Source organism: Narcine bancroftii, chromosome 4 (assembly GCF_036971445.1).
Source record: "Narcine bancroftii isolate sNarBan1 chromosome 4, sNarBan1.hap1, whole genome shotgun sequence".
Classification (NCBI taxonomy): domain Eukaryota; kingdom Metazoa; phylum Chordata; class Chondrichthyes; order Torpediniformes; family Narcinidae; genus Narcine; species Narcine bancroftii.
Window position 1 is genome coordinate 82,919,759 of NC_091472.1, and position 26,602 is coordinate 82,946,360.

General features: G+C 41.0%; 2 protein-coding genes across 5 annotated transcripts in view; both read right to left on the bottom strand.

Annotated features, from left to right (window-relative positions):
- The window catches only part of pcsk2 (proprotein convertase subtilisin/kexin type 2), a 344,834-nt gene extending 339,393 nt beyond the window's left edge, over window positions 1-5,441 (bottom strand). The window contains exons 1-2 of one of the 2 annotated variants that reach the window (XM_069931793.1): window positions 5,158-5,441; window positions 4,327-4,424 (exon numbers count right to left, since the gene is read on the bottom strand). The gene's annotated coding sequence lies outside the window, so the exon portion shown is untranslated. The remainder of the gene's footprint in view (window positions 1-4,326; window positions 4,425-5,157) is intronic. The other variant, XM_069931790.1, reaches the window with a different exon arrangement.
- Window positions 5,442-5,458: 17 nt separating this feature from the next.
- Window positions 5,459-24,745, bottom strand: LOC138760759 (otoraplin-like). Of its 3 annotated transcripts, none has more exons than XM_069931805.1 (5): window positions 23,122-24,745; window positions 22,085-22,224; window positions 21,882-21,995; window positions 16,858-16,905; window positions 5,459-6,080 (listed from the first exon to the last, which is right to left on the bottom strand). In XM_069931805.1, the coding sequence occupies exons 1-4, from the start codon at window positions 23,261-23,263 to the stop codon at window positions 16,882-16,884; spliced, it is 420 nt and encodes a 139-aa protein (XP_069787906.1). In that variant the 5' UTR covers window positions 23,264-24,745; the 3' UTR covers window positions 5,459-6,080; window positions 16,858-16,881. The 3 variants fall into 3 exon arrangements, with proteins under 3 accessions (XP_069787906.1, XP_069787905.1, XP_069787904.1); XM_069931804.1 differs by lacking the exon at window positions 5,459-6,080 and adding an exon at window positions 12,213-12,339; XM_069931803.1 differs by lacking the exon at window positions 5,459-6,080 and having other exon boundaries at window positions 16,357-16,905; window positions 23,122-24,739.
- Window positions 24,746-26,602: the final 1,857 nt, after the last annotated feature.

A 26,602-nucleotide genomic window follows, 5' to 3' on the forward strand; every position in this document is an offset into this window, starting at 1 on the left:
CATACGCTTTTATTAGCTTATAACTGAGGGTAGGGTCTTCAGAAGGGCTCAAGGTTTAGGTGGGAAACCAGGGTTATATATGGGTAGATGGGGGCAGAGCCAGCCATCAATCCAACACACCACCAGTGAATCTCAGTTCACTGCATTCACCCCTTCCTGCAGAATTTAGGGTCTGTCAATGAAGACAGAGAACATTGATTCAGAAAAAAATTCAAAAATATAGTTATTTGCAAATTTAAGTGATCTGGGGGTCTGGAGATCCTGGTGGAGCGCCTAAGCATGGGAGTGCCTTGGGCTCCTTGGGTCTCCTGGTGCCCTCGTGAAGGAGGAGTGACAGGTGGGGTCTCCGGCTCTGCGGTGGAGGGGAATGCACTTTCCTCCTGAACTCGATCCCCCAAGGCCCTGATTGGGGGTGGTGAGAATCAGCTCTGTGGCTCATAGGGCACTTGAGGCAATGGACCCTCTGTTCTGGTGGGTGCGAGGACCCTGATGGAATTGGTGTACTCCCTACCAATTGGGTTCTCCACATAGGCATACTTGGAACTGGCATGGAGCAGTTTCATCCTTTCCACCAGAGCATCAGTCTTGCTTCTCCTCGTGTGCTTTCTGAGAAGGACTGGACCAGGAATGGTGAGCCCAGGTTGGGAGTGTAGTTCCTGATGCCGACTTTCTCTCAAAATTAAATAGGAGCTTGTGAGGAGAAGTGTTGGTCACTGTACATAGTAGTAACCAGATGGAATGGAGCGCCATAGGAAGAACTTCCTGCCAGCATGAGTCTGGAAGGCCTTTTGACTTGAGGGCCAGTTTGACAGCCTTCTAGACCATGGGATTTTCCTTTTCAACCTGCCCGTTCCTCCAAGGGTTGTAGCTAGTGGTCCTGCAGTACGCGATGCCCTTTGCTAGCAGGTACTGACGTAGCTCTTCACTCATAAAAAATGAGCCCCAGTCACAATGTATATGCTGGGATACCTGAATAGGGCAAAAATGGAATCTAGGGCTTTATATGTGACCGACAAAGTGGGTGTGTCTGGGCATGGGATGGTGAATGGGAAGTGGGAGTACTCATCAATGACAGAGAGGAAGAAAGTGTTCCCATTTGTGGAGGGGAGAGGTCCTTTAAAATCGACTCTGAGCCATTCGAAGGGCCTGGATGACTTAATCAGGTGCACCTTTGTGGGTCAGAAGAAGTGTGGCTTGCATTCCATGCAGACCTGGCAAGACCTGGTTATATCCATGACATCTTCTATGGAGTAGGGCAGATTGCACACCTTGAAAAAATTAGCCATGTGGTTAACCGTGGAAGGCAGAGCTCATTATGTAGATACTGAAGATGACCAGTGCGTGCAAAGGCACAGCTTCCTCTGGAGGGTCATTAAGGGCTCCTGGCTGATAGGTAATTTCAATTATGAAATTGTAGGTGGAGAGCTCGATCCTCACCTAGCAATTTTGTCATTTTTGATTTTTCCCCTCTTGACGTTATTGAACATAAATGCGACAGAGCATTAGTCAATGAGGAATGTAAATTTTCCTACCAGCAAGGTAGTGCCTCCAGTGCCTCATGGGTTCTCCAATGGCTTGAGCTTTCTTTTCCACAGAGGGGTTTCGGAGCTCGTGATCTTGCAATGTCTGAGAAAAAAATTCAGCTGGCCTGCCTGCCTGGTTGAGGGTAGCGGCCAGGGCCACGTCCAAAGCATCATTTTCCACCTGGAAAGGTACACTCTCATCCACCATGTGCATGGTGGCTTTCACAATGTGGTTTCGGAGGTAGTTAAAAGACGTTTGGGCTTTGGTCGAGAAGGGAAAAGAAGTGGCTTTTAAGAGGGGTCAAACCTTATCAGCATATTGAGGGATCCACTAGGCGTTATAAGAGAAAAATGCCAGGCATCTCCTCAAAGCTTATATGGCCGTGAGAACAGGGAGCACTAACAGGGGGCACATACATCTCAGATATAAAACCCTTCTTTCCACCCTCAGTAAGTAAAATTCCAAATTTAGACCATCAAGGTAACTGTAAAGTATACCTAAAATTATCCAACAATAAAGTTTTAATTTGATAATAAGAAAAAAGAGTATTTGAGGATATATCACATTTCTCTTTCATTTTTTGAAAAGAAATAAAGTATCCTGCTTCATGACAATCTTGCACTAATTTAATACCTTTTTGATCCCATAACTTCAAATGTTGATTAGTAAGTGAAAAGGGAAAAAGCTTATTTTGATACATTGGAGTTTTACCTGAAATCTTACCTTGAGTACCTATACTTCATTTTTTTATATACCATAAATCCATTAAATGTTTCAAAACAGGTAAATTATAACTACTCAGTAACTTAGGATTCCATCTACAAATAATCTGATCCATCTTCTTCTCACCAATTTGATATTAGCCGATATCAAAGGTTTATCTATTTCAATCATCCTATTAATACATTTCAAATGTGTTGCAAGATAATAATTTTGAAAATTAGGGAGTTGCAAATCTCCTAATTCATATTTCCACATTAAAAATTTCCTCACCAAAGCATTTAAATCCTTTTAAAATTTTTGAGGAATCTTACAAGGAATAGATTGAAACAAATATTGAATTTGAGGAAAAATATTCATTTTAATACAATTAACTTTCCCTATTAATGTAATTGGTAAATCTTTCCATTGATTCAGATCATATTATTTTTAGACAGTAACGGTGATATGCCATAGATATGACAAAGATGAAAGACAGTTTACTGCTTTTGAGGCCAGGCAATCCTCTATCAAAAAGGGTGAGCTATTGTAGAATCTATTCGCTACTGGAGACACCTTTTGACCATAAGGAAATTCACTTTACTGACTGATCAAAAGTTGCCTACATGTTCAACACTAAATTGAAGAGCAAGATTAAAAACAATAAGATCATGCATTGGCGAATTCAGCTTTCTACTTATGATTATGATATATTCATCGCCCGGGAAAGTTCAATGACCCTCCAGACATGCTTTCTTGCATGACCTGTGCAAGTCTGCAGCTAGACCATTTGAAATACCTTCACGATGAATTATGTCACCCAGGGGTCGCAAGATTTTATCATCCATCTGCACTTAACCCTTAACAATGACAAGTGTGTATACTGCACTAAATCCCTGGCTATACTAGGCTACGTAGTGAGTAAAGGTGAGATCAGCCCAGTATTAGTATAACACTTGTCTGATCCATGTCTGTGGCACATCAATTTTATTAACAGACTATAACCATCACTAAACTGGCCAGTGGGAAACCATCTCCATCTGTTATATCAGTAGGGTGGAGTATCTCTGCAGCCATAGACAATAGCAAGCAGTCAGTATAATACGCCCCCATTACATCATCACAAAGTCTTTTTTTTCAACTGCTTGTACTTTTCTTTTCCTCATAATTGCTTACAGAATTTATCAGCAATATAATCAATATTTTCTAAAAAAAAGTACAAAAACTTTAAAATCTGCTTTTTAACAGTTGTGCCGGGGAGGTGTTTTTCTATGTCTTCTCCCTATGCCATCACGCCATGCCCCCCCTCTCCTCCTCTGATGATGCAGGCAGCAAGTTTGAATTTGAGTCATGGCAAGATGGCTGCAGAGCCTTTTCACGCCGTTTTCTCACAGCCATCTTCCTTCGGCATATGGTGCAGCAAATGGATTCAGACGAATTTGGGGCAGACAGTTTGGTGCTGGAATTGGATCTGGGAGTAGTGCAGGCCGTGGACTTCCCCAGGTTTCCCCTCACTTGGCAAACCCTCAGCCAATGTCCTTACTTGCCACAGCTGGATCAAACTGAGTCTCTAGCTGGGCAATGAGCTGGGTGCTGGCTCTTGCTGCAGAAAAAAGCACTCCCTAGCTTGGGAACTCTTCCTAGCACAGGAAGTGGCAGCCATTAGGGCTGGGGTAGCAGGAGCAGCTGGTCCTTGGAGGAGGTCACCTGGGTGAGCAAGTTCGCTAGCTTCAAGGTCATCATTCTGGAACTTGGCCTGTTCCAATGACTTGACCAGTTCAACCTGGCTAGCCAGGTCCTTCTTTCCCGACTCAAGGAGTCGCTGCCTCAGTACCTTGAGCAGACCCCCGCAACTAGAGTGTCCCGGATCTGTTCTTCCTCATGAACACGGCCCATAGCCATTTTGTACCTGCACTTCTTGGCAAGCGTCTACAGATCCAGCAGTTAATCATCAATGGTCTCTCCTGGCCATTGGCAACGTAGAGCTAGTCAGTACCTCGCTAGGGCCTCATTCTGCGACTTCAGGTACCGAGCCTTCAAAGCCTCAATGGCATCGTCATATGTAGTGCAGTCCCTGATGACTGCATGCCCTTTCATTCCTACCTTGGAAATAACTGTGGACCTCACATCGGTGTGGAAGACGTCTCTGCTCATGTTCAGGTAGGCCTGGAAGCAGTCTAGCCAGTATGTGAATTCCTCAGCTGCATTGGGGGACAGAGGGTTTATCAGTAATATACTTGGTTTGAGCAGCGCTTCCACCTTCTAGCGAATAAGCTAATAAAATTATAGTGCGGATATAAGCTCTCACAACTGGAAGGAGAAAATACGCTTTTATTAGCTTATAACTGAGGGTAGAGACTTACAGTGGTCTTCAGAAGAGCTCAGGGTTTAGGCGGGAAACCTGGGTTATATATGGGTAGATGGGGGCAGAGCTTGGAAGCGGAGGCAGCCATCAATACAACGCACCACCAGTGAATCTCAGTTCACTGCACAGCGAAAACAGAGTGGACACTGAGTGGTGTGGATCCTTGATGATTGCTGCTGCTCTCTGATGGTGACGTTCCCTGTAGATGTTCTCAATGTTGGGGAGGGGGTAGGTTTGCTTGTGAGTCCTGGGCTGTGTCCACTACCTTTGGGAGGGCTTTACAGTCAGGGATATTGGTGTCCCCATACCAGACTATGATGCAGCGGGGAGATAACAGACTTTCCATCATACATCTGTAGAAATTTCCCAGGGTTTCTGGTGTCATACCTAATCTCCACTAACTCGTGAGGAAGTAGAGGCACTGACATGTTTTCTTCATGATGCCATTAGTGTGTTGGGTCCAGGAAAGATCCTCTGAGATTGTGACTCCCAAGAACTTAAATTTTCTCACCCTCTCCACCTCTGATCCCCCAATGATCACTGGATTGCATACCTCTAGCTTTCCCTACCTGAAGTCAACAATCAGCTCCTTAGTTTTGGTGACAATGAGCGCAAGGTTGTTGTTGGTGCACCATTCAGCCAAGTTTTCAATCTCCCTCCTGTGCTAAAATATAAAGAACAAAGCAACATCCCTCCTGTGGCGTGGTGACTTAAAATAGATTTCCTGGAAAGTGACAGAATTGACAGCATTGTTAATCATTGTTAGTCTCCTGGGTTCACCCCTTTCAGAAATAAGACCAATTCCAATCATTGACTAAAGTGTTTACCAGGAATTAAATCAACTTACAAATACAATAATACTTTATGAATTAAAAATGCTATAGAAGGCTTGAGTTTTAGGATCATTTTAATGCAGAGACCTAACGATATTGGGTGAAGATTGAATTGTAGTCCTTTGATTGGTTCATGATTTATAATATCATGTACATTTATCAAGAACATGTGCAAGATTATGCTCCTTACAAGTAAACACTATAGATGTGAGCTCTATATTCTTCCAACCAAAACATACTACCTTGCACTTAGCTATGTTAAACATTGTTTTCCAAATGTTTGCCAATTCTGGAAGCTTAATTTTGTCCTCTTGTAATTTATTGCAAAATTGCCCTCAGGATTATCTGGCTCCAATTTGGTATCATGTACAAATTAAGTATTTGACTCTCTCACATTTTTCTATAGAAAGAATACCAGTCCTAATCAAATACACACAGCAACAACACATTTTCACTTCCATGCAAGTCAGTTTACAGGGAAAAGGGAAAGACCTTCCACAATTACTCGAAGGGACTTGCAAGACCTTGTCATTGAGATCCATGCCAAGAAGAAGATCCACAGGCTTTGAGATTTGGGAAACCTTTCTCAAGAAAATTCTGGCAGGAGTGGCTTCAGTTATGTTGTCTGGGATGATGAATTCACATTCAATGAACCGATGCTGAAAAAAAAATCATCTCTTAGAAGATATATTTGCAGAGAGATTTGAGTCTTTAAAAGAATCTTTTGGAATACATGATGCAGAAATTAATTCATTTTCATGTTAAATTAACTGTAGCTGCAAAACATTTGAGGATATCTTATTCACTATTTTGCTTTCCTGGCTGATTATTGGCATATCATTGTGCTCTTGAGGTTTGGAAGGGCAAGATCATTATTTGGTTTGCATTGGGAATGTTAGTTTGTAAATCATCTTTCTCCTGAGAGACTTCATTTTTTCTTTACAGCAATGTCTCCTCCACTCAGACAGAAGATGATGCAGTAGACAGATAACCAAGACAGTCCCCAGTATCCTTCTGCTCCTGCTGCCTTTTAGGCTCCACCTCATGGTCCTCAGGTAACAAGTCTGCTTGATGCTCTTCCCCCATTACTGACTGCGAGTTACTGTTCAGCACGAGCAACCACCAACGATATCTTCACCTCTCTGGAAGGGAACTGAATTCAGACAGATAGAAGTGATAAAATCTCATCTTCAGAAGTCCAATATTATTTTCCACAATGACTTTGATACTTGTGTGTCTTTTGTTGCATCTGAGCTCAACTGCTGTGCATTGGGGTGCATTCCATCAGGACCAGGGGACGTATCAAGCCTCAAATCCATGTGTATGCTCAGCACTACCTCTTTAGTGATCTCCCTTTGCATCCATAACATTTTTCTATTTTAGACGTGCCCCCTTTGGTGAAGATTGACACAAAATAGTCATTCAAAGTCTCAGCCTTTTTCACATTACCCATTATCAATTCTTCTCATCTTCTTCTGTTTTCTTCAATGACCTTTTTCTGCTTTGGAAAATTATAAAAATGTTTATAATTTGTTTATAGTTTTTTTTTTGCTACTATATGTTTGCTCCTATTTAGTTTCCAACACCTCTTGGCGACTTTGCATGTATGAGCTTTGCATGTATATTTGATGCTTTCCATTATTCCCTGAGTTATTCAAGCCTGGTTCTCACCATCCTTACTGTCCTTGCTTTGAACTGGACTATACTTCTGATGGCCACTCACAAATTACAGAAACAACACCTCATATTCCATCTCAGCACCCTCGAACGGGATGCCATCCACTTATCTGGTTTCTGTTAGCTCCCTCACCCCATCTTTCCCTGTGTCTCTTTTTCTCTAGTGCACTCTCTCTCATTTTCTCTCTCTCCCCCCTCCCTTTTCAATCTGTTTCTTTTCACAAAATGAAAAACTGTTGGCCCCCTCCCCCAATAAATCCTCTCCTTTCCTCTCTCCTGCCCTCATCATATCCAATTAACACCTTTGGTCTGTACTCCTCCTACTCTTCCTTTTTAACCAGGCTTCTAATATTGGCCCCTTCCCTGCTTTTTGCTCATACCTTGAGGAAGGGCTCAAGCCTGAAATGTCAGGCTTTCCTCCTATGGATGTTGCAAGACCTGCTGAGTTCATCCTGCATTTCTGTGCTAATACTTTTGATGAGCACTGTGAAATATCTCTTTGAAAGTCTTCCACTGTTCCTCAACCATCCCACCAAATAGTCAGTGCCCCCTGTCTACAGTAACTAGCTCCTCACTCATCCCATTGTTTTCTCCCATGTTTAAGTATAATACACTCTTTAGAGATCAAACTGGAATAAGCAAAATATCTTTGAGGCAAGTGAATTACCTTTAGTTGGGTTAAATGTCAGAGATTCCACTATTTATTGAGATGCCTGGTTAATGACAGATGAATGAGGACAGTTAGGACAGCTCCCATGCAATCTTACCAGCTCTCACCCACTTGCACCAGTTCCCACCCACGTTCGCCAGTTCCCACCCACGCTCGCCAGCTCCCACCCATGCTCGCCAGCTCCCACCCACTCTCATCAGCTCTCTCTCCCTCACCAGCCCCCTCTCTTTTGCCAGCCACTTCCTACTCTCACCAGTTGCACCTTCACTTGCCATCCCCCAACACTCTCGCCAACTCCTTCACATTCTTGTCAGCTCTTATGATTATTCCACAGCAGTAGTAATGTAGAGACCTTTGCTTCGGTTGTTGGTGCAAGCAGGAAGGTAAGTTATGTGAATAATAACATTATTTAAAATATGCTGGACACTGGGAAGACATTAGCCATGTGAATAACGGATGGAAGAATGCAGTCAAAATTCCCACCAGGTGTGAATTCACCTGCAAATGGTCTCTTATACTATGTACTCCTGACAAGTTAAAACTGGGTTGTTGTAAAATATGGTGTCCACTTTCTGGGACATGTCTCACCAATCAGGCTCTGATGGAAAACAAGAAAATTAGATTAAAATAATTAAGAATGTTACAAACTTGTTTGACCATTCTTAAATATTGAACATCAATTTAATTGTCACCAGGTGGTGCTCATATAACACCCATAAAAATGTAACTATTCAGTGTCAGGCATGTTTCATCATCATCATCCAAATTAATGAAGCAAACCTCTGTCCTGCCTTAAAATTGGCAGGAATTTCTCATAGCAAGCTGATGAAAGCCAAATAAACTTGGATGCTGGAAACATTCAGCAGGCCAGGCAGAATGCAAACAAAGGATCATGGAGAATTCCAAAATGCAAGATTCTTGAACATGCCTAGCATGCCAGACTGTATTTAAGGTAAGGGGGGGAAACAAAACAAATGTCACACAAATGGATGACTTACAGCAGAAATAGCCAATTCTGATTCAAGGGTGGCAGAGTTAATGTGGCGGTTAGCACAACACTGTTACAGCACCAGCGATCGGGACCTGGATTCGAATTCTGCACTGTCTGTAAGGTGTTTGTACATTCTCCCTGTGTCTGCGTAGGTTTCCTTCGGATGATCTAGTTTCCTCTCACTGTTCAAAAAATGTACCCAGAGGTTATGTTAATTGGGTGTAATTGGGAGGCTGAAATGACCTGTTACCATGCTGTATGTTTAATTTTTATACAAAAAAATTAAAAATAATTACCTGACATTGTAGTCTTGCTTTTCACACCTTTTAATATTCCTTTTCCCTCTTCTAACAGCACTTATGTTTCATTTTTTTCTATTTCTAATTGTGCCCAATAACCCATTGTCTGAATGACCTCTACAATGTATCCCTATGGAAAACTTAGCACCACTCTAACACACATATTCTTTTTAAATGATTCATCCCTCCCCTGTAATATAAAATAAATTTGTTTTCTCTCTTTTCCATTTCTGAGGAAGGCCCTTGAACCCAAAACATTAACTCACTTTCTCCCTCCACCAATGTCTCCTTACCCGCTGAGTGTTTCCAAATTTTTCTGTATTTATTTCAGATTTCAAGAATTTTCAGATTTTTAATTTTTATTCATCAGTAGAAGCTTTGGATTTGGGGATGGAGATCTGTGGTCTCCATCATGCAGCTCATTAGTTTGATGAATGGGTGCTTGAGAGAGTGTTTTCAAGAGCTTATCACGTAGCCACAGGATAGAGGGCTAATGGAATGGAAAAAAGATGGCCCGATTTTCATTGTGGGGCTTGGAGAAACATCACCACTCCTCTTGAAATAAAAAAAATTAGTATCATGAACTTCTATTTATGGGTATATCTTTCTGTGTTCACTTGCAAAGAGGCAAATTTATCAAGATATGGCAAACTATGGATAAGTTTTTGTTGGATTTTGTAGAATAGAATTGGTGAGGGTGGAGAAGGGGCATCTTAAAGGAGAAGGTTAGGCTTGCCTTGCACCACAAGGGAGCACTTTCGAATCCTAGAAAGATCAATGGATGGGTCTTTGTGAGATTGGAGGTCAAGGACCATGAGCTGACTGGACACTTGGAGGACTCTATGGTCAGAGCTATTGAAACAGTTGGTGATAGCCAAGCACAACTAAAGGGTCAAATTCATCAGGATATTATGAGGTCAGATCTGGGAAGTGAGTATCAAAGATGTTGGGGATGAGATCACTGGATGGAAAATTATTGACAGTTGCGAGGGTTGAGGAGGTCAAAGGATACTAAGCAAGCAATGCTACTGAAAATGTAGTCACAGTTCAATGCAGTAGAAATTAAACCTAATAGCTATTGGAATGGCTGATGATTGTCTCTTCAATGGCAACACGGATTTACTACTTGGCAATTTTATTTCACTTGGAATACTGTCATTCAATGTGTATCTGATGAGGAGATCATTTTAAGCAACTGAGTGAGACCTTGTGCTAAAAGTGCCTGATTTCACTTCTGGGGTGACAGGAATCAACACAAAAATGCTTGGCATCACATTTCACTCTGGGAAATGTGTACTTTCATTGTGCAGGTCTGAAATAAACTGTGCTATGTGGTCACATTTCCAGGTCAACCTGTTTACAAACTTTCAGGAGTGAAATTTCATAATCTGCAGATGCTGTAATTGTTGCAAAAACACATAAATGCTGGATTTCTGTTTATTTTTAAACAAACTTTCAGGTATTGGTTGGTTAGTTTTTCTTTGGCTTGGCTTCGCGGACGAAGATTTCTGGAGGGGGTAAAAGTCCACGTCAGCTGCAGGCTCGTTTGTGGCTGACAAGTCCGATGCGGGACAGGCAGACACGGTTGCAGCGGCTGCAGGGGAAAATTGGTTGGTTGGGGTTGGGTGTTGGGTTTTTCCTCCTTTGCCTTTTGTCAGTGATGTGGGCTCTGCGGTCTTCTTCAAAGGAGGTTGCTGCCCGCCAAACTGTGAGGCGCCAAGATGCACGGTTTGAGGCGATATCAGCCCACTGGCGGTGGTCAATGTGGCAGGCACCAAGAGATTTCTTTAGGCAGTCCTTGTACCTTTTCTTTGGTCCACCTCTGTCACGGTGGCCAGTGGAGAGCTCGCCATATAACACAATCTTGGGAAGGCGATGGTCCTCCATTCTGGAGACGTGACCCATCCAGCGCAGCTGGATCTTCAGCAGCGTGGACTCGATGCTGTCGACCTCTGCCATCTCGAGTACTTCGACGTTAGGGATGAAAGCGCTCCAATGGATGTTGAGGATGGAGCGGAGACAACGCTGGTGGAAGCATTCTAGGAGCCGTAGGTGATGCCGGTAGAGGACCCATGATTCGGAGCCGAACAGGAGTGTGGGTATGACAACGGCTCTGTATACGCTTATCTTTGTGAGGTTTTTCAGTTGGTTGTTTTTCCAGACTCTTTTGTGTAGTCTTCCAAAGGCACTATTTGCCTTGGCGAGTCTGTTGTCTATCTCATTGTCGATCCTTGCATCTGATGAAATGGTGCAGCCGAGATAGGTAAACTGGTTGACCGTTTTGAGTTTTGTGTGCCCGATGGAGATGTTGGGGGTTTGGTAGTCATGGTGGGGAGCTGGCTGATGGAGGACCTCAGTTTTCTTCAGGCTGACTTCCAGGCCAAACATTTTGGCAGTTTCCGCAAAGCAGGACATCAAGCGCTGAAGAGCTGGCTCTGAATGGGCAACTAAAGCGGCATCGTCTGCAAAGAGTAGTTCACGGACAAGTTTCTCTTGTGTCTTGGTGTGAGCTTGCAGGCGCCTCAGATTGAAGAGACTGCCATCCGTGCGGTACCGGATGTAAACAGCGTCTTCATTGTTGGGGTCTTTCATGGCTTGGTTCAGCATCATGCTGAAGAAGATTGAAAAGAGGGTTGGTGCGAGAACACAGCCTTGCTTCACGCCATTGTTAATGGAGAAGGGTTCAGAGAGCTCATTGCTGTATCTGACCCGACCTTGTTGGTTTTCGTGCAGTTGGATAATCATGCTGAGGAACTTTGGGGGACATCCGATGCGCTCTAGTATTTGCCAAAGCCCTTTCCTGCTCACGGTGTCGAAGGCTTTGGTGAGGTCAACAAAGGTGATGTAGAGTCCTTTGTTTTGTTCTCTGCACTTTTCTTGGAGCTGTCTGAGCTGTGTACGGCCCCTCACCCCAAGTCCAAAGCCCGCTGCGCAGCTCAGACGGCAAAGTCCTCCTCAGCGACAAAATCTCCATCCTCAACCGATGGTCAGAACACTTCCAATCTCTTTTCAGTGCCAACCGCTCAGTCCAAGATTCCGCCCTGCTCCAGCTCCCTCAACAGCCCCTAAGGCTAGAGCTGGATGAGGTCCTCACCCTGGATGAGACATATAAGGCAATCGAACAACTGAAAAGTGGCAAAGCAGCAGGTATGGATGGAATCCCCCCAGAGGTCTGGAAGGCTGGTGGCAAAACTCTGCATGCCAAACTGCATGAGTTTTTCAAGCTTTGTTGGGACCAAGGAAAACTGCCTCAGGATCTTCGTGATCCCACCATCATCACCCTGTACAAAAACAAAGGCGAGAAATCAGACTGCTCAAACTACAGGGGAATCACGTTGCTCTCCATTGCAGGCAAAATCTTCGCTAGGATTCTACTAAATAGAATAATACCTAGTGTCGCTGAGAATATTCTCCCAGAATCACAGTGCGGCTTTCGCGCAAACAGAGGAACTACTGACATGGTCTTTGCCCTCAGACAGCTCCAAGAAAAGGTTGGTTAGTATCCATTACAAAATATACTAGGGTCTAACATTATGATTTGATGAAATTCTGTGGTATTTTGAATATTTTACTGCCAGGGTAACTATTTTTCTTTTCTTCAGGTTTGCCGTTCATCCCTCTCACCAGTCAAAACCAGTAATTAGAGCCGAGAATTAAAGTACTCGCCCTCATTAGAGGGTGCATCTGGGTGGAAACCAACAGACATCGTTTGGACTGTGATTTTGGACAGAAAATAACAGATTCCTCCATGGACTGTGATACAGTAATGGAGGATTCTGTGTAAAGATACTTGTTAGCTTAACATCTCAGCGATTGTGTAAAGGAAAAATAATAGGTAGTGAGCTTCTTCCCCACTGCCATCAGATTCCTGAATTATAAAGAAACGAAAGCCTTACTTTTCGTGCACCATTATTTTTATTATTATTTTATTTTTTATAGTAATGTCATAAGATGTTTATAATATGTATGTTTGCTCTATGATGCTGCCACAAAACACTGAATTTCAGGACTTGCTCATGACAATAAATCCTGATTCAACAACAGTAAACTATATTAATCTCTGTTTTGCTGCAAACGTATAGCTTATTTTATCAGTTCTGCCAAGGAATGGGATTTCCTTCACTGCTGGTGAAATAACTGAAGGTAGGAGGGATATTACTCAATGGATTTATCATCCGGTTGTACAATTACAAATTGGTGTTTCGTTGGGTTGTACTGGTACAATCAGATGACAAATGAACTCGAAGGTCTTTATTTTTGCAGTCAGCCCAAATTCCCATATCTCTCCAGCATAATACTTCCAGGGAGAGCACAGGTTCCTGAGTGAAGTACTCAACTTGTATTGTTCTAACCTATTTTATTTATATATATATTTATTTATATATACATATATAAATATATATATTTATTTATATATATATATACATATATATATATATATATATTTATATATATTTTTATATATATATATATATATATATATACACATATTATATAAAAAGCTGTAATGGAGGATTTAAACTGTTTTTTACTTCTGCAGCTGCAAGGCTGAGAACCTGCTTGCTTTTTAGAATCAGTAGACAGAATCTAATTTACACTATGGTATCCAACTTCCACCATGAGGCCCAGAGATGCAGTTGTCTTTTGTTGGTCGCAGACTGTCAGGTGACCTTGAAGAATCATTTGTTCAAAGAGATAAGATCTGAAGTAAACAACTTTTGGGTAATATAAGCCATGGTCCCACTGCTGAAGTTTGAGACTCTCCAAGAGGTGGCAACATCTCTCAGCAGGAAGAAGAACTTCAAGTGTCTAGCTAATGTCCCGGTCGAGGGAGGTAGAGAAGCTGCTACCGGCGCCCCGACAACCTATACAAGTGTGCAGTCGTTGCCTCGCTTCGGCATTTGGGACCAGTCCAGGCATTGATAAGTATAATTGGGAAGGGCTTGCATATTGTAGTGTGAATTCAGCTTTAGATTTAGTAATAAAGCCTTGTATAAACTGAACTGCTCTCAGTGTGTGTGTGTCTATTTTCTTTCGGTAGCTCAAACACTGTGACCAATCTAAAACGAACAAAATGAGAGGTATAAGTTTACCCAAGACAAAAGCAAACCCTAGAAAATGAAAACTTTAATAAGAGACCATGGTAATGAAAAATACAATTGGATTCAAGTCCAAATTTCAACTCCAAAAAAGGTAATGATTGAAAATCAATGAAACAAAATGAACAGGATTTGTTGATCAGTATGTTACCTTTCTGCTGTAACCAACAACACATCTACTATTTTCAAGACATGCCCACGTTGAAGAAGTTTTGTTTTCCCTCTCTACAATAAGAATTCTATAAATATGTAATTCCCAGGTTCTATCTCATTTCCTTCCCCCCCCCCCCCACACACACATTTTAAATCACTTATATATTGACAATATCTCCTATTTCCCTCTCAGTCCTGATGCATGACCTTCATCCAATATGTTGCCTTTCACATTTTGCCTACCTAGATACCGATTGACCCACTGTGATTTTTTTGTGTTCAGTTTCTGTAATTATGTGGTCCTGAGTACACATGCTGTTCATTTAAAGGAATGTGTTTCATTGAGGAAATGTTTCATTATCTAATCACACCATTTCTATTCAAATGCTAATATCATACCAGAAAATAACTTCATAAGAACTAATGAATGCTTCCCATTTCCTGGAAGATCTCAGTATATATCTCAGACAATGAGATAGACAACAGACTCGCCAAGGCAAGTAGCCCCTTTGGAAGACTACACAAAAGAGTCTGGAAAAACAACCAACTGAAAAACCTCACAAAGATAAGCGTATACAGAGCCGTTGTCATACCCACACTCCTGTTCGGCTCCAAATCATGGGTCCTCTACCGGCACCACCTACGGCTCCTAGAACGCTTCCACCAGCGTTGTCTCCGCTCCATCCTCAACATCCATTGGAGCGCTCACACCCCTAACGTCGAGGTACTCGAGATGGCAGAGGTCGACAGCATCGAGTCCACGCTGTTGAAGATCCAGCTGCGCTGGATGGGTCACGTCTCCAGAATGGAGGACCATCGCCTTCCCAAGATCGTATTATATGGCGAGCTCTCCACTGGCCACCGTGACAGAGGTGCACCAAAGAAAAGGTACAAGGACTGCCTAAAGAAATCTCTTGGTGCCTGCCACATTGACCACCGCCAGTGGGCTGATAACGCCTCAAACCGTGCATCTTGGCGCCTCACAGTTTGGCGGGCAGCAGCCTCCTTTGAAGAAGACCGCAGAGCCCACCTCACTGACAAAAGGCAAAGGAGGAAAAACCCAACACCCAACCCCAACCAACCAATTTTCCCTTGCAACCGCTGCAATCGTGTCTGCCTGTCCCGCATCGGACTGGTCAGCCACAAACGAGCCTGCAGCTGACGTGGACTTTTTACCCCCTCCATAAATCTTCGTCCGCGAAGCCAAGCCAAAGAAAGAGAAATATGGTAAAAGCTGGTGGGCTGAAGCATGATCAAAGTTTGATCTCACCTGCATGAAGGAATTGTGCAAATGGTGCAAATTGGACATTCTAACACAGGTCAAAAGTTTGAGTCTCTTTTGGCTGAACTCTAGTTTCATTTTCATCCCAACATCCTCCAAACTTGCTACTTCAGTAATTTGTTTTGTTGGGTGGACTTTTCCTCTGCTTCTGTGTGTCCTTAATGATCAAAAGTCTATAGAAATTGCTGAATAATTAAAATAAAATTAAAATATATGACTAAAAAGCAAGACTAAAATATAAGGAATATATTTTAAACCAGATCCAATTATAAATTAATGTAAGGATTCTAGTTAAAAATAAAGCAAAAATAGTATGTGCATAGGCTCCGCGAGATACAACAGCCATGACTAACTTAATGACAATGAGTTAGATACACAGTGCATCTGGACCCCAACTCAGTGTATTATAGATTTGCCACTCTGTCCAGCAGTGTGCAAGCATCTGATTTTCAGTTTTTTTTTTATACACTGGTGCTGCTGTGTAGAGAAACATAAATAGGGAACATGATGAAGTACACACAATAGCTGGCTGCTACTTCTCTACAGGCACAATCTGGGTTGTTGCTTTTTTTACAAATCTATTGTACATTTGCATTTCCACTGCCATCATCTGTTTCCGTTCATGTGAGGGTTTCAGGTTTATTGATGGATGGACATTAGTAACCATTGCATATATTAGCAGACAGCTGTCATATGTTCCTGGAGATTATTGTCCTGATAAAGCTGACCATTTCCCCTCTCACGCACTTATATACAAATGTGGATTAAGCAAAGAAACTTCTTTAATTTTGCTGCATATGATTTTGCTTTGCAAGAGATGTCCCAAACACTAGGGACTGACTCAAAATAAAGAATAACGTGGTTGACCGACACTATGAAAACCATATGGATATCTAAAGTCAACTGATAACATTTAAGTGGTAAGGGAACTTGCAGCAAATGAAATGATTTATCCATTGTTTGCTCTGTTCAGAGCTATATGCATCGAGTACATTTTATCTTATTCAAATACTTAATTTTAAAAATCGAAAGAGATTTCTTTTTAAACCAGCTAGTGGAAAAAGAATGTATAACCAGCCATTTGTTATACAAGTAAATGAAATCACAGAGAGCTCAAAATGGTTGGATTTATAATCATTCCAACTAGACATCAGCCTTTGGCATTATTTCTTTCTTAAAGAAGTAAGAACTAATGCTTTTAGCGACAAGAAATTGAATAGGCCTTTTCAGTTAAATCAAATTTTTTCTGCATTTTGTCTTCTCACAGTTTGATGAGTAGGTCATTAGCATTAGTCACAGTAGAAGTCGATAGCCTGATGGAAAGTTAAAATAAAAATGCATCAGATTGTGAAACCAATAACAGAGATGATATATTTAAACATTGGAATTATAATACATCAATCAGTGATTAAGAAAAATGCTGGAGCATTATACATTATACAGTCAATGCAATTCCCAAATGTGCCCAAATAAGCTTTAACAACAACTAAAGTTTATTTTTAAATGCTACGCATAAGAAATATATCTGTGGTATTCAACATTTTGAAAATAAGTTAACATGAAATAAAGTCCTGGCATGATACATATTTTTGTAATTATGCAAATTAATTTTGAATAATTACACCTTTGCAGTAGATCTTGTAGCATCTATTGAAGATACATTAAATTTCAACCATAGAACTAATCGAGATCTTATATTTGAATGAAGAGAATAGTAATGATTGGTCTTGTTGTAACAATTTTGTTAACTAATTTTAATGACATTTATTTTTTTCAAAATACACCCAATTTACATTTTCTCTCAGGTATTTGCTTTTATACCCTCACAGGTACTGTAACAAATCCACATTTATCACCTGGAATATCATTCATTTATTTCATCAATTCTTTCCAGTATAATTTTATCTTATAAGGGGTCAATGCATTAAATAAACCAGAAGATTCTAAAAATTTAAACTGGAAGGATGGATGAAAAATATTACTGAAGTAATGAAAATTTGGTCATTGTAAACACTTTTTCATGTCTGATTTCCAACCCCTAGTAATTATTAAATGCCATTGAGAAGTCATTGAGCAGTTACTTGGACAAATAGGGGTAATATTTGAGCAACCAATATAACTGAATCAACAGATTTTACAGAGGAACATTAGCCATTCAAAGTTTTGAGCCTGATCTGCCAGAAAAGGTTACTTCATAAGGCAAGAATTCATGGAGTTGGGATTGGCATGAAGAGTGGAGTGGATAATTAACAAAAAACAAAAAGTCCAGAAAAATACATTCAAAACCATATATAACCATATAAAAAATTATAGCATGGAAACAGGCCAATTTGGCCCTTCTAGTCTGCACTGATCCAAGTACCCTCCTCTAATCCCACTTACCAGCACTCTGCCCATATCCCTCCATCCCCCTCCCAACTCTTTCTTAAATGACAAAATTGACCCTGCCTCCACCACCTTTCCTGGAAGCCCATTCCACACAGTAACCACTCTCTGAGTAAAGAAGTTCCCCCTCATGTTACTCCTAAATCTTTGCCCGTCAACTCTCAACCCATGACCTCTTGTATCCATCTCTCCTACTCTCAATGGGAAAAGCCTTCCCACATCAACTCTAACTATCCCTCTCATTATCTTAAACACCTCTATCAAATCCCCTCTCAGCCTTCTATGTTCCAAGGAATAAAGACCTAATTTGCTCAATCTCTCCAGATGCTGAAACCCAGGCAAAATTTTTGTAAATCTTCTCTGCACTCTCTCTATCTTGAATATCCTTCCTATAAATCAGTGACCAGAACTGCACACAGTACTCTAAATTTGGCCTCACCAATGCCTTGTCCAGTTTCATCATTACTTCCTAACTCCTATATTCTATGCACTGATTTATATAGGCAAGCATATTAACGGCCTTCTTCACCACCCTATCCACATGTGCTCCTACCTTCAGGGAACAATGCACCATTGTTCCTAGATCTTTCTGCTCCACTGCATTCTTCAATCCCCTCCCATTTACCACATATGTCTTGCTTTGATTATTCTTTCCAAAATGAAGCACCTCACACTTATCAGCATTAAACTCCATCTGCCATCTTTATGCCCACTCCTCTAAGCAGTTTAAATCCCTCTGCAATCTTTGAAAACCCTCTTCATCATCCACAATTCCCCCTATTTTAGTATCATCTGCATATTTACTAATCCAATTTACTGCCCCATCTTCCAGATCATTAATATATATGACAAACAGCAATGGTCCCAATACCGAACCCTGAGGTACACCGCCTGTCACCGGCCTCCATCCTGACAAACAATTATCTACTACTACTCCCTGGCACCTTCCTTCTAGCCACTGTTGAATCCATTTGACTATCTCCAAATTAATACCCAAGGACTTAGCCTTCCTAACTAACCTCCCATGCGGAACCTTATTGAAGGCCTTACTGATCCATATAGACAACATCCACTGCTCTACCCTCATCAACATTCCTAGTTACCTCTTCAAAAAACTAATGATTTGGATGAAAAAAATTGTGCTGGAGCCAGAGTTATCGAAGATACAAAGATAAGTGGGTTTGCAAGTTATTAAGAAGACATGGTGGAGAATATAAATACTGTCAATTAAATGAATAGGCAAGAAGTTGGCAGATGGAATATATTGTGTGAAAATGTGACGTTATCCACTTCAGAAGGAAGCAAATTTTTATTTAAATGGAGTGAAACTGCAAATTATTGGATTACAATGAGATCTGGTAGCTCTAGTACAGTGGTTCTCAACCTTTTTCTTTCCACTCACATACCACTTTAAGTATTCCCAATGCCATAAATGATTAGTAAGGGATTGCTTAAGATGGGATGTGAGTGGAAAGAAAGAGGTTGAGAACCACTTCTTTAGTATATAAAGCATTGATGTTAATATGCAGATACAGCATTTACTTGGGAGGCTAATGGAATGTTGGGCTTTAGCAGGGGAAATGGAGTATAAAAAAAGTTTATATTCAACTTTGCAGGAAACTGGTAATCCTGCACCAAGAGTACTGTTTACAGTTTTATTTTCCATATTTAAGAAATTATATGCTTGTATTGAACATAATATAGTAAAAGAATACCAGTTGATGAAGACAGCTTGAACAGATTTAACTTGTACTTATTGGAGTCCATGCAGCTGGAACTGTTCTGGGAAACACAGAGTGGTTCCAACACAGAGTGGATTATGGGTTGGGAAGATGGCCATTGCTCTACCACGTATTTATGACAGGTGGCGCTACACCACCAGTCACCCCGCCTCCATTGACTCGGAGGGCACATGAGGCGCCGCTCAACATGAATGTGATGCTGGAGCAGCCTTTTAGGGCTGCTACATGAAAGGTAAGCTTTATGTTTTCACTCTATGCTTGTAGCTGGCCTCCACCAGAGGCCTGGCATGAAAGGGCCCACTGACAGGCTTATTAACTACAGGGGATTTGAAAGCATATGTGGAAGAAAATCTGACACCAAAACTGGATTAACCATAATCTTAATGAATGATGAGGCAGAGTCAAGGGCCTGATTGGCCTACTCCTGTTCATATTCCTTATACTCTCAGGTGTAATGAAATTGTGGCTCATTTATATCCTAACTCTTCTAAACCAACTTTATTATATTCTTTAGAGATATGCTCATGTGTACATTAAAACCCAACCATTGTGAGTTCTATTTAAGATAGTCATATAATTTGTTTTGGTATCTGCTGTGAAACAAGCCTAACACATATTAATGGTGTTGCTGTGACATTACCAAATTCTGCACATAGGAGATGGAAGAGGAGGAGGCCAGAATACAGGGATGGATTAGGAATATGCATCTGAATCTGAATAGGTAAGTGAGCTTTGTGAATGAGTCAAGAGTCTGCAAGAGAATGTAATAAAGTTCAATGAATGGGTGAGAGAGTAGGAATAAATGTTAGTGAATGCTAGATATGGGGAATGAAGCAAGCTGTTACACACAAGGTCAGTAAGCAATCAGGAAGTTATTAGCATGATGTTTATTGCAAAGGAGTCTTGCTACAATTGAGTCTTTAGTGCATCAGGACAGACAGTTTTAGGTTCCAAAATAAAGTTAGTCTTGGAGGCACTGTAGTTTGGTTTCACTAATTTTGCTCAAGGACTGAGGATTTGTCTGGTGAGAAGAAATTGAGAAATAATAGCCTAAATTCACTGAAACGTAGAACAGTGAAACATACAAACATTCCTACCTCTGTGACCACAGGGAATGTTACACTTGCTCCCACACCAACTCCCTCACTACCACGTGGGGCCCCGAAGCAGTCTTTCTAAGGGAGGGAACACTTCACTGGTGAATCTGCTCGTGTCTTCTTCTGCTCCCATTGTGCCCTCCTCTACATTGGATAGACTGGGCGCTGACTTGGAGTTTGTTTCATTGAAGACCTTTGTTCTATCTGCTGCAATAACAGGGACCTCCCAGTGGCAATTCCACACACCATTCCCACACCGACATCTATTAATGGCCCCATTCACTGATAGACTGAGGCTACCTGCAAATTGGAGGAACAACACTTAATAACACCTAATATTCCATGTGGGGACTCTCCAACTAGCATTAACATCGACCTCTATGTTCTGTTAAACCCCTCCCCTGAATTTCTCTATTTCCCTATCCCTCTGTCTCCTTTCCTTCAGCTCCTCAACTCTTTCCCTCTCCATTCAGAGAACTACCCTCTCTCTCAACTCTCAGCATTTTTCTCCTTTCTCTTCTGCCCTACCACCTATATTTACCTATGAACTCTTACCTGTTAGCCTGTACTCCACTCCCTGCCCCTTCCTCCATCCTCTCCTCCCCTACCTTTTTATTCAGGCACCTGCCTGCTTTTTGCTCATACCTTGATGAAGGTCATGCCCAAAACATTAGTTATCCTTTACTTCATACAGATGCTGAATGATCTGCTGAGTTTCTACATCACTTTTGTGTTCTCCAAATGTCAGAAAGTGATGGGCTGTTATAGAACTAAGGTGCATTAATTTTGCCACAAAATAATCAGTTGTTTAAGACAATAAGAAATTTTTTTGAGGTTTTGGACTCTTTAGAATTCCTTCCTCTGGAGAGCTAGAGATTTTCCATACCTAGTTGTTCTGTGCATTTAAAACTGAGTATCTTAGATTTTTGGACATCAAAGAAATCAAGAGACAGGGAATAGGACATGTGTGACTCTGCTGGCTAATAAAGCAGGCTTGAGACCTACTGGTTCTTCATTTTCTATGAATTTAGATTTGAGATTATTTTTATAAAACAAAGTACTCACGGTGGTGGGAAGTTTCATTGTTGAGTTCTGGAATACCTGCTGTTCAGTGACCAAAGTGCTGGGGAAATAACCTACTATACCCATTTGATCCACATACTGTTGATCGCTGTAAATCTGCAACAGGAGGCAAAAATTGCCAAACAACTCATAAATTATCACTGAAGATTTTGTTTTAATTCTCTGAGTAAAGTAGATATACTTACAGTACCAGACCAGAACTCTCCACCTTGAGCTTCTCGTACCAACTTGGAGTACACGTATATCAATTGTCCTTCCTTAAGGTTTAGAAACCTGCAGTCTGGTGCATTGTAATCATCAACCACTTGGCTGAGTGAGATAACATCTGAAAGAGAAGCCAGTATTTATATTTAACCTCTTTCCAGAAGATGAAAATGATAGTCTGATATTTTATTTACTTCAGTATAAAGTGAAAGCAATGGTATATTGTGAAGCTTACTCACTCCTCAATAAGTAATAATAAGTATTGTGCTAAAACTCTTAATCTCTAAGTCAGACAATTGTAGCATCACAAAAAAAATACCTAAGCTAATTTTATTAAGACAGAACTAGAGGAGTAGTCAACTGCCAGAAGTGAGTAGAAAGATGTCTTTGTTTCTTGCACTGTGCTCTGTATAGGAGTGACTCTGTGGGGTATTCAACATCCAACATTCATTTTGGACTTCAATATAACTGAGTAGAACAAATGAAGGAAAGCACAGTAGCTACTAGTGCACAGGCAGAAATAAATTACAATGAATGTATGCACCCGTGACTTTAAAATAAGATGTTAGACCAAGGTTCCACCTCCTCTCTCATAGAGACGAACAAGATTCCATGTGCCTATTTCAAAGAAGAACAAGAGAAACTTTATCTGGATAGACCCCATTACTTTCTTTATAGAAAATAACTTTACAGTGGCTTGATACAGAGCAACAATAAATAATAGATAACCTGGAAAATGTCAGGATTGCACTGCAATTATGTTAATATCAACCGAAAATAAAAATGACACATTTTTTTAAGGTAAGTATCCTTATTTTCTAAAGGGCTAGGTTAACAGCGACTGAGAAGGCGCACATTATAAACCAGTGGAAAGCTATTTTTCTTCCAGGGCAACAGATGCCAAGTTTTAAATCTTTGAATAAAAAGTAACACATTCAAGGTGTGTGTGTACATGCTTTAATAGCTTCTGTACATAGAATGAGCCTTGTTAGGTTTCTAATTTCAAAAATGTACTTACAACTACATTCCTCATCAGCACAGATTTTCTTCTTTGCAAGTTTGTCCATGTAATCCGCTTTTACAAATTGTGACAATCCGATAAGCGAAAGTGAGAGCAGGCAGCAGACAAAATGCTCCATTTTAATTTTGGAGTTTAGCATCCTCAGAGCTTTAAGATATGTGGGTCAAATCTCCTTTTGCCAATAACTTTGAGCTGTTCTCTTGGATGCAGAAGCCAAACACCTGGATAAATATCAGCTGTCAATGATGTTTCCTCCAGCAGAATAATAAGACCAGTGTCAGCAGGGTTGTAAAGATGAAGGCTGGGATGATATGGGGTGGTGGCGAGGGCTATGCAGAAAAGAAATGCCTTGCTTATCCAAATAGCTTTTCTACCTTACACTTGGTATGGGTAATTTCTGGAAAAGCAGAGCACTTTCAATCCAGGTTTATTTGTCATACTATACTTAGTTCAGTGAGAAGGGTAGTTCTGCAAGCAGTAAAACCTCACTGACAAAAGGCAAAGGAGGAAAACCCAACACCCAACCCCAACCCACCAATTTTCCCCTGCAACCGTGTCTGCCTGTCCCGCATCGGACTTGTCAGCCACAAACGAGCCTGCAGCTGACGTGGACTTTTACCCCCTCCATAGATCTTCGTTCGCGAAGCCAAGCCAAAGGAAAAAAAAACAGTTAGTTCTAACATTCCTACTGTTATATAAAGCAGAAGAATGCAGGGAAGTCAGAGGTGAATGGGTGCTTTATGAAATGAAAGGATGTGCTCTCAAGATTTCACCATGCTTTGCTGGTGCCAACTTGTTTTTTTATTAGAGTTATATGCATATTTAAAACAGATAAAGCATTTTAAATGAGCTAGTGATCAAAGTACCCATGCACAGAGTTCGATACAATTGCCAAATTCAAAAAAAATAAGCTTCTCCTTATAAAAGTCAGAAATTACACTTAACTGTGCAATGATAGAGTGCTAGTGATCCTCCTGACCACTAGAGGGAGTCAGAGACTAGTTTCTTGGCAGCCTCAGTTGGATTCAAGATGGATGCCTCCACACTGTCGTGATTGAGTTCTTTAGCTAATGAAGTATAGTTGTTTTAAAAGAACCCAAGTTTCTTTATTATAATAAAAGAAACATCACATGGTACCAGGAGTGCACATAATACCAGGAGTGAAAGAAACACAAGTGGGAATCAGTCATTATCAGCAGAGCTATGAAGAGTGTAAAGTCTTCTGACACTGTAAATGTCAACCATGAGCTCAGTCTGTTCAAACAACGATTCATGCTGTGCCTGCAAACCATTGGACTGGGTAGGAAACCTGATGCATGGAAGATTGTACTGCTACTTACCATGGTGGGACGTCAGGCACTAGAGGCATTCAGCACATCTGTTTTTGCTGAGGCAGAAGACCAGGGCAAGTTCGACAAGGTAATCGAGATGGTACATGAAAACTGTTCACCAAAGAAAAATGAAGTGCTCGAGAGGTATGTATTTCACTCACACTTGCTGCTACAGGAAGGGAGTTTTGATACTTTTTTAACGGACTTGACATAAAAAGCAAGAATATGCAATTTTGAATTGCTGCAAGATTCATTTCTGTTTGGGATAATAGATAAGAAAATGAGGGATTGGTTGCTGCAAGAGACAGAGCTTATATTAGCTAGAGCTGCGAAGATATGACACACCAGTGAATTAGCCCTGCAGCATGTGAAAAACTTCAGTGAAAATGCAAAGGCCAGTGAAAACAAAGGCATAGCTGTAGCCACAGTGTGTGTGTGTGTGTGCACACATATAAACAAAAATCAAAATAAAAGAAACAACAAAAAGATAGAGAGACATTGAATTGCAAACGATGTGGCACTCAACATGCACCAAAACTATGCCCACCTATGGAAAAGTCTTCAATAAGTACAACGGGTAGAATCATTATGCAAAGCAATGTTTTTTCAAAGGAAACAAAACAGAAGTGAAAATGTTATAGAAAAAAGTGCTCTCAGTGATACACTTTTTGTTTGCATAGTAGTGCTGGAAGATTATAAACCAACAGACACTGAACACCCAAGCGTGAACAGAGTCAAGCAGGACAAATGGAACAAATATTCCTTTCATTCTGGACGCAGGGGCAAAGGACATTTTGATCTGTGAGCGCAACATCAGGGCAATGAATTCTGTATAGCCCAAAGCCTACAATGGGCAGAGCATCAACACCAAAGGGTACATGTAAACTCAAAGTGAAAATTAAAAATAAAAAGCACCACCTCAGGTTCACAGTAGTCCCAGATGGACATAAATCACTGCTTGGTGACAAAGCATGTGAAAACTTAAGCCTAGTCAAAAGGGTGTACGCATTAGTGAAACCTATTGTGTTAGCTGATGCGTTATCCAGGGCAACGATACAGAGTGAAGCACACAATGAGAGTTTCACAGAGACAGAGGTGGATCTCCACTTGAATCTCCTCACTGAATCTCTTCCCGTATCTCACAAGCAGATTGTAGTTGAAACAGAAAAGGACATCAAGCATCTGAATGAAGAATGACCTAGAGGTGAAAATCAACCATTCTACAACATCAGAGCTGAGCTGAGTGTTGTCAATCAGCTTCTACTCTGACAGAGCAGATCTATAATTCCTCAATCACTGCGACAAGAGATGCTGAAAAGGGTGCCTGAGGGGCACCTTGGAATGGAAAAATGCAAGAGGAGGGCCAGAACTGCTGTTTATTGGACAGGGATAAATGCTAACATTGACAGGATGTGAGACCTGTTTGAAACGCATCTCAAAGCAGACAAAAGAATCCATGATACTAGCTGACCTACCAGCAAACCCATGGCAGAAAGTTGGGACTGATCTGTTCTACATGGATGGAAAGAATTACTTGCTGGTTATTGATTATCTATCAAACTATCTGGACATTGTGCTGCTTCCGAATATGTCTGCTGCTTGTGTGATCAAACATATGAAATTTATCTTTGCAAGACATGGAATTCTTCAAATTGTCTACAGTGACAATGGACCAGGAAACAGTTGTAGAGAATTCCAGAACTTTGCAGAAGAGTTTGATTTTTGACATGTGACTTCAAGTTCTCTGCATCCATAGTCAAACTGTAAGGCAGAGAAAGGAGTTCACATAGTTAAACAGTTGCTCAAGAAAGCTCTAGACAGTGGCTCAGATCCGTATCTAGCTCTACTGAGTTACAGAGCTTCACCACTTGAACATGGCTGAGCTTCTGATGGGACATAGACTTTACGCCACACTTCCATACACTGCAGACCCAAACAAAAACAGAGATTTCAAAGATGTCAAATGGAAACAAAAGCGTTTGCAATGGAAACAAAAAGCAAACTACGGCAAGTCAGCAAGAAGCTTTGGACCTTAGTGAATTTTAGACAGTTGTGACAGATTATGTAATATTTTATATTATATGCTTTTGGAAGATAAATTATGTGGTTTTTAGTAAGGTCACACATAGATACAAACATTTCAAAAC

Excerpts from the sequence above, each read along its gene's own strand:
- LOC138760759 (XM_069931805.1), bottom strand. The coding sequence starts at position 23,263 with ATGCTAAACTCCAAAATTAAAATGGAGCATTTTGTCTGCTGCCTGCTC. Across the intron at positions 22,225-23,121 it reads TGCTGATGAGGAATGTAGTT|ATGTTATCTCACTCAGCCAA; the intron begins GTAAGTACATTT and ends CTTCTCTTTCAG. Across the intron at positions 16,906-21,881 it reads CAATGAAACTTCCCACCACC|GCTATCGACTTCTACTGTGA; the intron begins GTGAGTACTTTG and ends ACTTTCCATCAG.